The 18,259-nt window shown below is 42.1% G+C and overlaps 1 protein-coding gene across 1 annotated transcript in view; it reads left to right on the forward strand.

Moving 5' to 3' along the window:
- Nucleotides 1-16,503, forward strand: part of LOC144785079 (somatostatin receptor type 5-like) — a 40,124-nt gene extending 23,621 nt beyond the window's left edge. The window contains exon 2 of the mRNA XM_078664188.1: nt 14,482-16,503. Coding sequence (XP_078520314.1) covers nt 14,529-15,476 — 948 coding nt within the window. The 5' untranslated portion in view covers nt 14,482-14,528 and the 3' untranslated portion in view covers nt 15,477-16,503. The remainder of the gene's footprint in view (nt 1-14,481) is intronic.
- The last annotated feature ends 1,756 nt before the right edge of the window (nt 16,504-18,259 follow it).

An 18,259-nucleotide genomic window follows, 5' to 3' on the forward strand; every position in this document is an offset into this window, starting at 1 on the left:
AATCTGATGGACATAAAGGTAGAAGCCAGGTTAAAGGGTGAAAAGCTTTTGAGAACCGAGGGAGGTGGTAGGACTAGGACCTCCAGGGTATTTCCCTACATAAGGGCTGGGTATGATGTACCACTAGGCCTTAAAGTAGCGGCTTTGAACACACGCTCGCTACAAAAACACTGTTTAGAGGTTTTCTCCCTCCTCCAGGTGGGAGATATAGATATTTTATCTGTCTCTGAAACCTTGTTGGGGGACTCTTACACCCAGATGTCATTGCAGCTCTCCCTGGGGATTTTGATGTCATTTGGCCTAATATACAGGATAAAACTAGAGGGGGAGGTGTAGCTATTTTTTTACAAAAAACTGCTCGTGGTAACTAAAATTGTGGCAGAGAGCTCGGATTGTGCAGACATCTTAGGGGTAAAAATCTCCTCTAAGTCCTTTTGTTTAGCTCTCGTGGTAGCATATCATCCCCCGCGAGTAACAGCGAAGTTCAACGAGGCTTTCTCAGAAATTACTAGCGATCTCTGCTCCCGGTACCAATGCCTCCTAGTGGTTGGAGACTTCAATTATCATTGGGATGTTTTTCCAAGGGAGCTATCGGCCAGTCAATTTGATGGTGAAATGAGCTCGATGGGACTCTCCCAGTTGGTGAACACCCCCACTCATGTTAAAGGTCATATTTTGAACCTTGTCTGGACTTCTGTGCCACAGGTGACTCTCACTGACATTAGCCCCTGCGCCTGGCCAGACCATTCTCTAATTAGCTGCTGGCTAGCCAACTGCTTTGTCCACCTTCCGAGTGGAGAGTGGTGCGCAATTGGAATAAGATTGAGGCCGACAACCTAATTGGTGCCTTGTTTAGTATCTCCCCTAAAAAATCTACAAATGACAACTTTGATCAGGAGAGTGAAGCTCTAATGGGAAACCTAAGCAGGGCCATAGATCAGGTGGCACCTGCCCGGAGGGAAAGATTTAGAGATAAGGGTAAGGGAGCACCCTGGATTAATGAAGATCTGCGAAAGAGGAAGCAAACTCTTCGTCAAGCTGAAAGATCATGGCGCAAACTATACCATCCTGACGAGCTTACAAGCTACAAAGCCCTGCTAACTCTATACAAAAAAGCCAGATATGGCAGTTTCCTGCAGCTAAAACGGCGATAATTTTATCGTCGGTCTTGATAATATGCCCCTGAGATCCATATAATCTCTCCTAAGGGGAACCCCTGGAATTACCTTTTTTGGTCTCAAGAGCTCAGGACTGCCCCCAGGCCAGTGCCTATCATTAAAAGGCTGGCCCTTAAGATCGATGCCAATCTCTCCTTGACCAATCAAGTGTCCTCTGTGGTTGGCACCTGCCTGGGCATAATGCGACAGTTGCGGAAGCTAGCCCCCTTGCTCTCACCTACCACTTTACAGATGATCGTATCTGCCATGATCGTGTCCAGGTTGGACTATGGCAATGCTCTTTATATCGGCCTTCCTGAGAAACTAATCAACAAGATGCAGGTGATCATGAACGATGCAGCTAGGCTGATTTGTAGGCTCCCCAGATGGGCTCATGCCACCCCTTTGCTGCTTAAGCTGCATTGGCTCCCAGTCAAACAGAGAGACAAGTTTAAGAGCCTTTGCATTGCCCATGAAGCCATCTTTGGTCAGTCGCCGGGCTATATTAAGGAGCGCCTGATGAAATATGCTTCGGGATGTACACTGCGATCATCCACGGCAGGCCTTTTGACCCCCTCATGAGCCAAAATGGCATCGAAAGGTGGCAGAGCGTTCCCTGTTTTAATTCCCCAACTCTGGAATGAATTACCGGAGAACCTTCGTAAGGAACCCACCCTCCTCCTTTTCAGGAAGTATCTTAAGACTTATTTGTTTAGGGAAGCCCTGGCTATAGTCTAATACATTGGTTTGGTGCTTTTCTGGAATATCAGAAGCTACCCGAGCTTTCTCTACAAGCGCTAAGAGACCTGCAGGTGATTATGCGCTATATAAGCTACAATTAACATAAGATGACTCTACCCCACTCCACTCTGCGCCACTCTACTCCACGCTACGCCACTCCAAGGCACTCCACTCCATGCCACTTGCCACCACACCAATAACTTTTAGCCATGCTCAGCAGCAGCCATGTTGGTGTACAACATGTCTAAAGCAAGTTGGCAATGCTAATCGGTCTTGCATAGGCAAAACCTATACTATCTGCCAATGCTTGTCAAGTCTGGGTTTTGACAGGATGGCTGTAAAACTGATCTATGCAGATAATATAGAATGGGCTTTGTGTGAACCCCTTTCAACTGTTCACTTTTTTCGACCATCCTCTTTTAGTCATTGGCTTGAGAGTGTGTCCATCGTGCTTTGGCTCAGAACAGTGAAGTTTGTATCTCTCATTCAATTGTGTTGGCTGTTTGGGTTGATCCTTCTATCTCCTCTTCAGTGCTTGCATTGAACTGCATGAAGGACTTTACAAATATATTCCTCTCTGTCCACTTCTGGGGCCTCCCTCCTGTGTATCTCTGTCTAATGGGCTAATGTTGCATGCATTAGCACATTAAACTCAGACTTATTGGGTTTGCTAATGCTTGTTAAAAAGAATCAAATTCCACCTTGAAATATTCTAAAACATTAACATTCAAATCTTTCTCCCAGTAATTCAAAACCGTTTTCTCACACTATTGTTCCATCAAATGTTTAATTTCCTACATTCCTCCTACAACACACCCACACACATCAAAATAATCATCCAACTCAACTTGACTCCTTCAGTTAAAGATTGGCACTGATACTTCAAGCAGGAGCCAAGAAAAAAGGGAGGGGGAGGCAGCCAAAACACTGATTTCCCATGTTGAATTCCCTTCAGAAACTTAACTCCTTGATAAAGAAAAAATGGATGGACTTACACAAACAACTTCAGCTGTACTTAGAACATCTGCTTATGTATGATTTAGTGTAAAGCAATTCAGGCATTTTGGAGAAATTAGGATTCAAAGTGATGCTCAGGTTGGGCTTGAAGGGGTTAAAAAGTTAGGTACACCTGAAATGTTAGCCCCACGGAAGTCCCATGGTACAGAAAATTAAAACAAGATGACCTTCTGATTGACTAAGGGAGCTATTTCTCCGGTTGGTCATTTCAGTACTGTGGGACAGGTCTGGTCCCACAGGACCAAACATTTTGACTGGCTTGCCACCAAGCAGAAGAAAAAGTTGTGGCCTACCTTATAGGACTTGGGGACTCAGTTGTTGTTGCCTTAAGTCCTTTTTAGGTCGTGCCTGGGCAGCGCAAGTGCTGCTCTGCGAGGCACATTGTATTCGAGTATGGACTTGAAGCTCCGTCCACTCTCCGCCCAAATTTTTAATTGGCTTGTGTCATAGTCCTTTCTAAATGCTGACTTCTGATTCGGTAATAGGCTTGTTAGTCCCTCCTTAGTACCGCCTTGTCTTCATTTGTAACCTCCCATGAGGACTGTCCCTTTTACTTCTGTTGTTACACAGTATGTCTTATTTAGTCTGTAAGCACTATTTTTTTTATGAGTTTCTCCTACTGCAGGCATGACGTGCTTTCCTGCAACATTCAGCATGCCATGCGCGCTTTCCCTTTCCAAGAAGCCCGGGACAATGGCGGCTGCTTCTTTGAAGTGCAATAGGTCTCACATTTATAAGAGTTTGAGCTATTGGCATTGTAAATGGTAATGCTTTTTATTTATGTGTTAATCATCGAAATGTATAAATAAAAGACATTGTCATTTACAATGCCAATAGCTTAAACTTTTGCAGGCATGGTAGGGACAAGCAGGCCTGGTAGGGACAAGCTTACCCACCGGCACCTGTTGGTAGACTCACAGGGAGCCATATACGGGCCACTTAAACAAAAGTACTTGCTACGGGTTCCACGGTACACCCGCATAACCTAGTGCGGCCCTTTTGTGAGATATCAAACCAGAATGCTGAATGCCTCTCTAAACAGGAAATGTAAATTCATAATCACTAACATTCGTTCACATAGCCCAGCTGTTAAATGGAGCCTCGCTAGTATGCCCACTTTCCAAAACTCACCCTTTCTTTATGGATGAATCATTAGTTTGTTCACTTTTGCCCTTTTTAACAAACATAAATGCATTAAGGGCCCTCTTTTGTTAAACCCCTTGATATGGATGTTTTCCAGATAATCATGACCTATTGCAATGCATAAGTAACAGACTTTAGTTTTGTGATTTCCAGTTTGCCTCTAATTCCCAGCGTTGCAAATGATTCTGCCGTAAGATCCAATGTGTTGACAACTCAAAGTCAGAAAACCCAAGAAAATACCTTTAATCTATCTTGTAGCTGACCTTTAGCTACCACTTGAATGATAGCCATGAAAGTAGATTAGACGTGGGTTTTCGAGGGTCTCCTTGTAAATCTACACTCATCTTTTCCCATTTACTTCCTCAACTTGGCTCCTCATCAGAAAGAGAGCATTGTTCAAATTTCTTTGCCTGACCTATCATTGTCAGGTTTAGGCCCAACATTTCAACAGGGCTTATGCCATACCACCCTGACATATATCTAAGATCTAAAAATCAACATCTTTTATGTTGGGGCGTATTAGATCTTCAAAATCTGGTGGCCAGGCTTTCTCCTATCTTGCTCCGTACCACTGGAACAGGCTTCCTCTGCACATTCGTGCATGCTCCAGTTTCTCTAGCTTTAAAAAACTCTCAAAATCTGGTTCCTCTAATCAGCTGCCTCTTCACCTGACTGTCAGTCGCAGCGCTGTGATGTCCCTTCGGGCCGAGTCATAGCGCTATACCAAAAACTAAGAACCAAAAAAACACTATAACTCTTTTTTCTTTTAAGGAGAGACCATTTGGGAGGGGAGCACTCTTCCTCTTCCTGTACATTTGTAACATGGGCTCCCTTTTTATTTTTTATTTGTATCTACATTTTGAGGTAAAACTACTTCTGGGGAAACCACATGGAAATCATCTCCTAGTTTCTTCTGTCTATTCTCCTTACTCGGTTTCTGCAGGCATTAAATCAAGTTTAATAAGGAAATTGTCCCTGTAATTTACATTTAGGCCCCTTAAAATTTCCTTTCATACTCAGTTTCTTCTCAATTATTCAGTTCGCCCCACAATTCCCAATGCATTCATCTATTCTCCAATGGTATTGGCCTTATTCCTCTCAAAATATGCTTATTTAGTTTTTGCATACATTTTGTTTGTTGCAAACTCTTCTGAAATCCTAATCCCTATGACCACCTTCTTTCCTGTCATATTGAAAGCAAACAGAGACATACACCACAGTCCCTGTAATATACCTGTTGTCTCAACAGTGAGAAAGGACTCCCTGCAGGGTGTTATAGGTTGAGGCAGACTCAATTATCCCCTACCGCAGTTCAAGGCGGGCTGATACAAAATTAGTATATCCTTGTATACATGTACCTGAACAACATGTAATGATAAGTAAAGATCAATAAAAAGATTTATCAAAAAAGAGGGAAAATTCTCATTGAAAAATTAGACCGTTCCTCGAGGACCCCCCATCAACTTTCCCAAGGGAGTTGCAAGCAATAGTGCAGTAGGTGCAGTGGCACCGGTGCCCAGATGTCAGAGGGTCCCACTACACACCATTTATAGCTGTTTTTTTATTGGCACACCAGGGAATGGGAGCCCATTTACCCTTGTTTGCAGTAGGGCCCTTGGCCGCCTCACTACGGCAAGTTACCCATTTAATGCAATCAATTTATATATCAAAAACATCACTTATTGTCTCAACCGATTAATGCTATATATGGTTTGTGTACACATGTGCCTCAAGAGAATTTATTGCATGTCTTCTGGAATCGTAATAATGTTTGACATTCAGCGTGTAACTGCTAACTACATCATCATCATCCGGACCATTCACTTATGCATTGACGCTTTTATTGACCAGCTATTCCTTCTAAACATCTAACGCACCGCTAGACAGGAAATATAAATTTATTATTACTAACATCTTTTTCATTCACAATCCGCTAAATGAAGCCTAGCTAGTACACACACATCTATTACTTATCTCCCAATACGCGCTCTTTATTTCCTGGTGAATTCTGAGTTGTTTTTTTCTCTTTGTCTGTTTAAAAAATGAATGAATTAAAAAGGACCGATAATATGTCAAACCCCTTGGCACGAATGTTTTCTAGTTAGTACATAGCCAATTGCTTTGCCTAAACAACAGACTTTAGTTTTACTTCCGGTTTAGTCATTTTATCTGGTGGTGTAAAAAAAGACACGGGCTCAAGAAGACCCGATGTGTTGACAACGGAGTCAGAAAGTCTAATACAGGAGTCCTTTGATCTACTTAGCAGCTGACATTTAGCTACCACTTGAAGGACAGCCATGAAAGTAGATTAGACACGGGCCTGGAAGGGTCTCCCTGTAAATCTAGGGCTAGCCATGTTTTCCCATTGCCTTCCTTAGTCTAACCCCAATCTCTTCTTCTTCACTCTGCTAATTTCACCAATTCCCTTACAGGGGTTTTTCTTAATGTCTTTCCTGCAGCGTTCTACCACCTATGTGCCTTAGTCACAGTCAGCTTGTACATATGCTCTTTCTCCATCTCTCATATGTGTATTATTTTTGTTTTCCATTATTCCATACACTTTCTTTCATTTCCTTTCTGTATATTTGCCTTCACACGTGGCTGTGGAAGCGACTTCTCCTATACGTTGAGTCCTTTATTAAAGTCATTCTAAGAACACACAACATAACGTAAAACAGCATAGCATAACATAACATAACATAACGCAACATAACATAACTACACAATTGATCTCAGGGCAACCATTCCATCAGGGGTGCCTTTTCCAGTGCAAAAAATGGAGGGCCTTATTTATGAAAAGTGACGCATCGCTGTGTGAAAACAGCAATGCACCACTTTTCATTGCACCCTCCTTGAATCATGATGAATGCATCATAATTACTGTATGATGCATCATGTCGCAAGGAATGACAGAGACGTCAGTTTTACTGATATATCTGTCGCGGAAAAAATGAAGCATTGCTAGAATTGTGTCAGAAGTGTGACGCAACTCCAGGTTGAAGGGGGAGGGCTATGGATATAGCACTGCGTACCCCTTACGCCTGCCATGAGACAGGCGTAAGGTTTTGACGCATTTGGATCCCAGAAGTGGTGCAGTGAAATCTCATAATTTCTCGGCGTCACTTCAACGAGGCTTACTTGCGTGGGAACGCCCCCCTGCATACATTATACCTGATGCAGGTATAATGTAGCGCAGGGGTTTACAAAGTGACAAATCTGCCTAGATACGTCACTTTGTAAACAAGGCGCAACAGGGGGCCTGTTTTACGCCGCCGTTGCAACACAAAAAGTGACACAACAGAAGCGCAAAACTGTTGCAAGGCTTCATAAATAAGTCCTGGAATGCCCACAATTATGGTTTGTGAATATATAGCACCCCGGACACAGGGAGAAGAAGAGTTCCATATGAGATCACAATTCTCTTTCTTAACCCCTTGGGCGCGGCCGCGATTCTGCGCCTGTGCAGCACTTCTGAAGAGTGGGCGGGTTCATGACGGCCCCCAGCCATCATCAGCACACGCCCACCGTGTTGCATGACGGACGGGGGCCGTCATCAGCATGGAAGGGGTTAACGCTTTCCACCCCTTTTTATCAGCGCTCCTGATGAAGTCTCTCTGCCTCACTTTATACTTGCTTATCTGACCCATATCAATGTACAAAGAAAGTATCTGTTGAAAAATATCCAGCCAGTCATTTAACCTTGTTTAGATAGAATGGCGGCTAATGGAGTAAAACTTCCACTAAGTGGAGAAGATACACAGTAAAAGTCGCCTGCATATCCTGTGCCTCACCTAACTTCAAACATCCCCTGCATCATTCCCCACAGAGGTCATAGGAGGCAGGGAAAAGGCTACATTTCCTTCAGCACAGAATATTTGGATGATCTAACTTTTCTGTTGGATTAAGCAAAATTATGGCTTGTTATATTTAGGGGTGATGGTTTCAGAGGCCCCTTACTGACATATATTAGTATAATTAGCAGTGGCGGCCGCCACAATAAAGAGGTGGTGTGTCGGGTGAAGGGGGCGCGGGAGGGGGAGCACACAGGGGGGTTATAATAAAACAAAAGTCAAAAGAAATACTTACCTGGAGCTGCTGCCCCCCCCCCCTCCCTCATCACGCTTGGCCTCGTCCTTCCTGGTCTCAGCACGCACTGGGCCCACATCACGTTCTCCCTGTAATACCCGCTCTGCTCTCATGTGAGCGGGCCGGAAAGACGCTCCCCTCAGACCAGAGAGTTTGTGGAGGTTTCTCCAGCCCGGCTGCTCAATGCTGCTGGGCTGGAGAAACCTAAGTGCACGTGTACGTTTTGGTTGGCCTGAGATGGCAGGCCAAACACATATGCACACTTAAGAAGTGCACATAGAACTCCTTCTCCCCAAACCCTGCGCAAGCTGGCTCAGAGCCGGAAAATGAACAATAAAACAATTTACTGGCTCTGAGCCAGGCAGTGGGGCAATGCTCCTCTGCCATTGCAGAGGAGCCGCCACTGATAATTAGTGCCTGACCACTTCTCGGCCCCCTTGTGACTGATTGTTCTTTTCTGCTTTTAATATCAATCAGTAGATTTGTAGAGCGCTGCTTGTCACCCGTGAGGGTATCCAAGCGCTGCCATCTCTATCTTACTAGACCTCACACTGTTCACATCTTGTGCATATTCATCACTCAAGAAAACATGCTCCTTTAGTGAACCCTTTTGTTCTTTGTTTCACAGTCCCAGTCATCTTTGCAACTGTCAGAGAGTCTTTCTTACATATGCCCTCGCTCCTAAGCAACTCTTATGTTCTTCCCGCTTTGACTAGCCGTGTTTGCCTGTTTGGGTTTTCTTGCCAGATGTGTTTCTTCACATACAGATCAGCTCAGCCTGCATATAACTTGCACTCAAATTCTATTGCTCTTGGCAGTCCTGTATGTCTGCAATCAGACACAGGGATCTCGGGCACGGACTCCTAACTAAGGTGGAGCGAAATTTAAGTTACACTAGCGTAGTATGTGTACTTTCGGGAAATTCGCATTATGCTTCTTACTCGAAACTCCCAAAATTAATCCATTACGCCACTTCAGGTAATCATGCGCCATTTGCAGCAAACATTTACCGTGAAGGATGCAATTGCACAGGAACAACAGAACACAGGGGCATATTACCAACAACTAGCGATAATTATCGCTATGTTGGCTTAGCGGCAATATTTTTATCGCCGAGCTGCGGCGATTTTTATCGCTTAGGAACCTTGCTATTATCAAGGTTTATCTCCTAAGCGATAAAAATTGGCCGAAATGCATGAATATCGCTGAAAAGTCAGCGATATTCATGCATTACCGAGCTAATGCTCTTAGCCATGTTATCCACCTACCACTGGATAACATGGCTAAGAACTGCTATGGGGCAGGTGTTAGCTTTTGGAGATATTCGCGCTTAGCGCGAATATCTCCAAAAGTTGGTAATAGGAGATAGCGATGTTAGCGACTGTTTCCAGTCGCTAACATCTTGGCACGCCCACTTTGCATGTCATTAGTGATAAATTTCACTGACATGCAAAGCGGGGCCCAAGATGGTCGCTATCTCCTACTAGCTGTCGCTAACTGGTGTTAGCGACAGCTAGGTAATAGGGAGATAATTTTATCTCCGATTTCTTGGCTTTTAAAGCCAAAAAAGCGGAGATAAACCCCCTTGATAATAAGCCCCACAGTGGCTTATGTTTAAGTGATTTTATTGAATGCATTTCTGTGCCAATAACGGACGACAGGATGCATTGAGGTAAAATAAAGTGGGAAAGGATTTGCCTTTTGCATTAGTTGCATAATTTCATATTCTTTTTCAAAATTTTGCATGTTTACACTCAAGCAAATGAGACAAATTGTGCCCACCCCAATTTCTGACCTCTGGCACATCATGGTTTGCACTACAAACATTAGGCGCTAGTGCAGCTGATGATAGAACCAACATACGGGAAGGATGCTACCCTTACAAAATGATTTAAAGAACAGACGTGCCACTGAGCATCACAGGAAAATGATCAGAAATTTAGGGTTCCAAAACTGCACTTTGTTATTCACCTCTAACGAAGCCACTGTTACCCTTTGCTCCCACTTTCTGTCCTTTGGTCCCATGTGATCTCTCAGTGTTAAGAAATGACCACCAGAACTGATACTAGTGTTTAATTTGAATAGCTTATCGTGCGATTTAACGATTGCCTCTTGAATACCATCTAATAACTGAGATATTCAGAGTCCCATGTAATCCTACAGAAATATTTAGAAGATGCTTACTAGTTGTATACTTTGAATCAGTGGTCTTCAACCTTTTCCGTAGTGAGAGCTACTCCTAATCAGTGAAAATCATTGTGAGGTACTGAAGACCAATCTATTTGTGCAATGTGACACCCCCAAGCCCAGCTTAAGTGAGTAAGCCTAATGTCCATAGAGACGAAGACTATGGTTTGTACAAAATACTTTGACTAAGGGCACTTTGATAGGGCTGCCATGTGTGTCAGTGAGAGCGCGCTCTTTGGGGATGTACGAACATGTGTATGGATAAATGAGTCTGTCATATGTACTTGTGGCACAGGACATACCTTTCCCCATATGTGGCACTGTTACATGTATAACACTAACATAAAACCATTTTTTAATGGAAGACATTTAAAGTGCAGAAAAATGTTCTGCAAAAAATGTTCATGATATATGAAATTTTCTGCACTTTAAATTTCTCCTACTTCAAAAAGGGCTGTATTGTTCTATTATAAATATGACAGTGTGTGCCTGCCACTGGGAACAGATGCCTGTTGTGTGTAAATACAATGTAGACATAACACCATATTTACAATTGAAAAATACAGCTCTTTGTTTAAATAGGAAGAATTTAAAGTGAAGAAACATGCTTCATAACATTTTAAGATGTAATTGGCTTAATTGAAAGCGGAAAAAAACATTGACTCAATGTTTTATAGAAAATGTTTTATCCACTTGAACTTTCTCCAATTTGAAAAGAAGACGGTATTTTTCAGTTGGAAATATGGGGTGTCTACTGGCCACTGGGAGCAAGAGGCCTTCTGTTTGTAATTCAATACTTTGAAATGGGTTAAAATTAAAATGCACAGTTAGCATAATCTTTAAGTTAACTTTTCATATTAATTTTCTCCCATTTAAATGCATTCAGAAACATCACTTTTTTCTCCTGCTCAAATAGTGAGTTGACAAGGAGTTTTATCTAAGATTTAAATACCTCAGTACTTCAGTTCTTCACCTCTGTGCCCTGGGTCATAAATCTGACTTCATCACTGCTCATTGTCAGGCCCTGCCAGCTGCAGCCTGAAGATAATAGTGTAAAATAATTACTGACTTCCTATAACTTTAAAATTAAAATATGATCCTGTGCTGATTGAAAAATGAACACAAGGGTGTGAGCTACTCTGAAGGTGTCTGTTGGCTACTGGTAGCTCGTGATCGACTGGTGGAGAAACCTGCTTTGAATGAATCATTGAATTGTGGAAATTGAGTTTGACCAAGAGAAGCACTATCACCATTCCTTCCTGAAATGTGGAAGGGGGAACCCCATATAGTATTTACTGGATGTGTGATGCATAACAAGGGCGTTTGTGTTTGAATGTCTTTAAATGTAAGGCCCTGAATCAGCCAGACGTAATAGATGAAAACGAGCTGGATTTCATCCATGTACATGTAAACATTAGGCTCCTAACTAATGGAGTAATGTGGCAAGGGAACTGCCCAATAAGGAGGAAGAACCGGCCCATATGGAACACCACAGCCCAGAAACATTGGCTTCAGAGAAACAGGAGAGGCAGAGCCACTGATTCATCTCTTTCTACTAAAAAGAAATTTAGGAGCAAGTCAGTGACCCCTCCTTCAGAGAAGGTTTTAATCTGAATGTGGTCGAAAGCCACAAAACAACAATGGGAGAGGTAGGGAGAGTCAAGGAGGCTTCTCTCAGTCCCCGGTTCAATGTAGATAAACAAAAAGAGAGAGGCCAAATCAGTCTCAGAATTGCCACTAAATTGGAGCGAGATAGATAAGGAACACACACTCACTTAGGGTGAATAGGAAAGCCCTCACACACCGACCTGGTCAGTGTCATGCTTCATCATCGGGCCCCACCAAAGAGGCAGAGTGCCTCTTTGGTGTGCTACAACGCCAGAAAGACTGCGGAGCTGGTTGTGTGAAGAAGGGCGTGTTGTGAGGGTGAGTGAAATTAAAAGTGTCTAGAAGAGTATCAGGAAAAATTTTTTTAATAGATGATCCCTAAGACACGTATTTACAAGTATTATGTGTCTGAATTCAGTTGCCAAGGTTTAGGAATGGTAAAATTCAGAGAAATACAATAAATCAGTCAGTCAACATGTTTCTGCCATTTAAGAGGCGTAAATTTACCAAGGCATTCATCAGGACTATACCCCGGCGGTATGGACTCTCTAATCGTCCACCCTAACCTAGGGACGTGAAAGTGAAAAAAAGGTGAAAAAAGTGCATAAAAAGGGAGAGCAAAGGCTCGATCCCAAAAAAACCTCCAAATTCAGGAGAGTTTCTGCACTTTAAAATTTGGCGCTACTTGCACCATGGGTCTCGGGAGGGGGGTTGGAGCGTGCCTGGCACATCGCCCTTGACGCTCACAGCCCGCTAGAAACCTAGGATCTGCCTCAGAACCGGACAGTGCAGAAACTCTCCTGAATTTGGAGTTTTTTTTGGGATCGAGCCTTTGCTCTCCCTTTTTATGCACTTTTTTCACCTTTTTTTCACTTTCACGTCCCTAGGTTAGGGTGGACGATTAGAGAGTCCATACCGCCGGGGTATAGTCCTGATGAATGCCTTGGTAAATTTACGCCTCTTAAATGGCAGAAACATGTTGACTGACTGATTTATTGTATTTCTCTGAATTTTACCATTCCTAAACCTTGGCAACTGAATTCAGACACATAATACTTGTAAATACGTGTCTTAGGGATCATCTATTAAAACATTTTTTCCTGATACTCTTCTAGACACTTTTAATTTCACTCACCCTCACAACACGCCCTTCTTCACACAACCAGCTCTGCAGTCTTTCTGGCGTTGTAGCACACCAAAGAGGCACTCTGCCTCTTTGGTGGGGCCCGACGATGAAGCATGACACTGACCAGGTCGGTGTGTGAGGGCTTTCCTATTCACCCTAAGTGAGTGTGTGTTCCTTATCTATCTCGCTCCAATTTAGTGGCAATTCTGAGACTGATTTGGCCTCTCTCTTTTTGTTTATCTACTGTGGTCGAAAGCCACCAAAAGAACTAGGTAGATCAGCAGTCTGGCACAACTGCTATCAACAAGCCACAATATGTTATCTAAAACAGACAGTATCTCTAGCTTGCTGAAATGGCCTGACAACAAGAATCGCTTGGAAATTAATCCATTTTCTTCCACAAACATTTGTAGTTGGCTCAAAGTCACTTTTTTTAAGGGGTGGCAAAAGTTGTTTACATCCTCCGAACTTGGTGATGGGTTTCACATCAGTGGTTTTCAGATATCCAGCTGCATGCAGGAAAGATCCTGTGATCCAGGGAGATCCTAAAAAGTAGGAAGGGCTCATTGTTAAGTATTAGGAGGAGGAGTTCCATGAATGAGGTTGGACAAATGTCCTTAGGAGAGCTAAAGAGATAGCTTCATTTGAATGAACACCACAGTCATCTTATCATCAGATACTGGTAAAATGGAATCTAATCAGGACACTCAATTAACAGTTTAACCTTTGCCCACAAAGAACAAAGCAAAGCACCAAGCCACATCTTTATTTCATTGATGTGTAATGCATACTATTTTCTAGTAGTAAAAACCACAGACAGATAATGCATCATCCTAATATTCAGAATGAAAATCCTAATCAAACACAGGATTGCTCCAACATCATTCCTGTAGCTAACCTACCTCACACTTTATCTGCAGTGAGTTTGTGTTCAAAGGTGGTGCTCACTAAAATACACAAAAAGCGTTTTAGCTTGTTAATAAGAATGCCATCATTTCAGCTTTCTGTTAAACATTTGATGCTATACGTCGGCACTGAGTAAAACCTTCGTTTTCTGGAACCCTTAACCGCATCCCTGCGGCGGCTTTTCCCGCTGTGCGCGGCGGTTTTAAAAAACCCGCGGTTCATGACGAGCTCAGCTCATCATGAGCGCACGGCAGGTAACGCTCATGACGAGCTGAGCTCGTCATCAGCCTGGAAGGGGTTAATAACGATTTCATCTGTTTTATATGGTTCATCTGTGACATATGCAGATTATTGTTTGTATTTGGTCACCTCCCACAGAAACTAGTCAGAAAGGCAGAGGTTCTTCAGTAATAATAGGGGTGATATTTAGGAAGGTTGGCAAGTCTAAACCTATGTGTTACAGTTATGTTGCCATTAATAATATGCACTTTCTTTTTCTTTTTCTTTCAGACAGCATTTGGTCTTTCAGCTTCCATTGAATCAAAGAGGGTGACATAATGGATTACTTTCCCAATGAAGACCTGATAGAGGAGCTATCGGATTCAAATGAGTCCTTCAGTCTCAACGCAACATTCACTGAAGAAATAGACTATGGAGTGAATTACATTGCAATCCCAACAGTCTACTTCTTGCTCTCTGCCTTTGGATTGATTAGCAATGCTCTGGCATTCTACATTACTTTGAGATACACCAAGTTAAGCAAAACCATCAACATTTACATATTCAATTTAATAATAGGGGATATCCTTGTAATGTTTGGACTTGTGTTCACTGCCTCACAGCAAATTAAGCTCTCCTGGCCCTTTGGATCCTTTGTGTGCAAGATGGTTATGACAATAGACTTTATCAATCCACTGGTCAGCATCTTTTTCATCATGGTGATGAGCATTAGTCATTGTGTATCTGTGTATTGCCCAAAGAAGTCGTCAGTGTGTCAGCGACTGACTGTGGCTAAACTCCTCTCTGCACTAACTTGGCTCATTGCTTTCCTCTTTGTCCTCCTTGTGATTATTTTTGCAGATGTTGATACTTTGACCGACCAATGCACCATTATCTGGCCTAAACCTGGAACCCTCTGGGATGCCACCTACACCATCTGTGTATTTGCAATGGGCTTCTGCGTACCTATAAGCGTGAGTGGGATCAGTTTCCTACTGCTATTAGTTAAAGCAAAAAGTGTAGTGTCCTCAGCGGATCCGACCAGTTGTCGCGGCACTTCAGGGGCCAAGCTCATGATTGGGCTATGGATTGTGTTCATATTGTGCTGGCTTCCGTTAAACCTCTTGAGTGTTATCGATGTAATTGTGGGTCTTCCAGGTGAGCTGGTTAGAGCTTACGATCTGGTAGTCATCTTGGCTTACACTAAAAGCTGCATCAACCCCATACTGTATAGATTCCTGTCTGATGACTATAAACAAGGTTACAAGAGTGTTTTAGGTTGCTGAATTAAGAAATATGTCGAAGAGTCAACTGATAATGAACCAAAAGAGAATGATCCCAGCCATGGAGCAATACCAGTGGCGAGGACTAAGAAATGTGCACATCTGCATATATTTGCACACACAAGTGAGAACTGCTAATAAAAATCCACCTAAGTATGGAACCACAACAACAGACACCTTCTGCAACTTTTAGAAAGAGCCCTTGCTAACCAACAAAGAATAGTTTTCCTCTAGAATATATTACTGGAAGGATTAGAAGAGAATAAATATTATAGGCTGTTTTGCAATTGAGGAGGACTTTCCCAAACAGATTCTGGTTGGGACTCATCCAAAGCAACACCATGCAGATGGCTCTTTGTTGACATGCATACATGTTTTATATTGGTTCCATTGCAGCTTTTGAGCACCAAGATTATTGTATCTGTGATCACAAATGGACATCACCTGACCAGGTTGTGCATGTGCTCTAAGGGCTGAGCAGTAATTGAAAGTGGACAACTGCAACAACACCAGCATTAGTTTGCACAAGCGCCACCCACATCATGATAACTGTAATAACAACTGGATATTGCGAAGTGTTCTTTAATAATATCCCAGAAAGATCAATAAAGCATTAAAAAAAATGCAAATATTGGAATTTGAAACGAACTAAATTTATAAAGAATAATATAACTGTTTTTTGACAAGTACAGAAATACAGTTAGGCATCATTTCTACGGTTTTGGGCATTCATATAGTAGCTATTATTTTAATAGTAAGTATTGTTTATATTGTTTAAAGGGAATTTGGTGGTGTTCACCTCTGCCCTTTCATTGATGTCTTGATTATTCTTCACAACGTCATACAGAAATTAGTATAGAAATGGTCACACCATTATTAGTTAGCAGTGTGTCACCCTTAAAGATTACTGAGGGGAGGACAGGAGGTTTGGCTCAATTTTAGTGGTCATCATTTGCTTCACATTGCTTGTTCAAAGTTTTATTATGAACATACAGCCAGATTCATCAAGCGAAATGCGCTCGCAAAAGGGCCAGATTCTGAGAATCTGGCCCTTTGCGAGTGCAATTTTTGCATTTGGGATTCATCATCCCAAATGCAAAAATCGCTAATAAAGAATTCGCAAATATGCGAGGATTAGCATTTAAGGAATCTCTATTAGAGATTCCTTAAATGCTATTCATGAAACATTTAGAAATTGCGAATTCGCAATTTAGGACCGCTATTTACCACGAAGTCAAACCTCGTGGTAAATAGCGAAAACTTAGAAAAATGCATTTTAATGCATTTTTCTAAGTTGCATGTTACACACACACATGTCCTTTGGACATGTGTGTGCACAACATCAGTGTAAATTCACATTTCAGGGGTGCTACAGGGTGTCCTTTGGACACCCCTGCACCCTTGAAATCGCATCCTTATTTGCGATTAGCAAATTGCTAATCGCAAATAAGGAATAACTCCCCATTCATTCCTATGGGCCTACAGGGCCATAGGAATGCATGGGGAGTTATTCCTTATTTTGCTAATCGCAAATAAGGAACATGTAGGAATCGCAATGTTTTTTGCAATTCCTACATGAATCCCGTTTTGCAAGTCCTTAATAGCGATTCCTTATGAATCACTATTAAAGACTCGCAAAACGGGTCTTTGATGAATCTGGCTGATAGTTTGCTTTATGTTTATCTCTTGAAAATAAATGCATGTTATTTTTGAAACCTCATTATTACATCTTAGTATACATGTATCTTCAAGCTTTCTTCTGGGTTATTTTAGCGTAGAAGCCATATGCCAATTTCTTGTGGTGATTCAGACCCGCTGAAGAGGTGAAGAATATGGACAACCTGTTTACGCAAGAGAATTCAAAAAAGCACTAACTTCACCATAAATGTGAGCCTAAGTGCAAATCATGATGTCTGTTTCAGTCAATAAGCCAAGGTCTAAATGGCATAGAATCTAGACACAGCTACCTTTAAGGAGCAGACAAGGAGTACCAACATCATGGTAACTGGGATCACAAGTGTACATCATCTGACCTTTTTCTGCAGATGATCCAAGGATTCAAGAAGAACGGAAAATGGACAACATTAAACACACAAGAAACAAGATTAATATTATCGACGAATGAAACACATTGGCATACATTTATAAGCGGAACTTGCATTGCAACAACTCTCTGTGCAATGGTAACTTTAAACCTATGTCTCAGAAGCAGCCAATACCATGTTTCTTCTTTCGAATTCAGAAGTAAAAATTTAAAGAATGTTTTGCAGCATTATTTACATGACAGCTCTTAAAACATGTCCAGGTTCCATGGAATTGGTAAAACACGTTCTTCTCATATATTCGATCAACACCAGCAAGAATGCTGTGCAATAGTAGAAATGTAGCTATTTTTGATCAATGGTATGAGATGGCAAACAATAAAAGTATTAACACTTCTTACTACCTTTCTTGTAAAAGAAACATTTATGGAAACTCACTTTTATAAAATAAAAGCCATCCATAAATAAATATGATCCTTTATGACTATCCAGATTTTTATATTTATTTCGGGTGGTTGACTCGCTGAAATGCATACATTGGAAGCAAGCCCCAAACTAAGGGGCTGATTACAATGGCTGTCGGACTTGCATCCAACAGCCATCGTATCAGGGATGGGACGGCCCGGCAAGATGTCGGCAGTCCCGCACCCCAAATTACAATGTGAACACTTTCAAGGCGGTCGCAAAGTGTATTTTTTGTATTGCGGTGTGTGCTGCTGGCTCCCACATAGTGCAGGGATATGT

The sequence above is a fragment of the Lissotriton helveticus genome, chromosome 10, assembly GCF_964261635.1.
Source record: "Lissotriton helveticus chromosome 10, aLisHel1.1, whole genome shotgun sequence".
NCBI classification, from domain to species: Eukaryota; Metazoa; Chordata; class Amphibia; order Caudata; family Salamandridae; genus Lissotriton; species Lissotriton helveticus.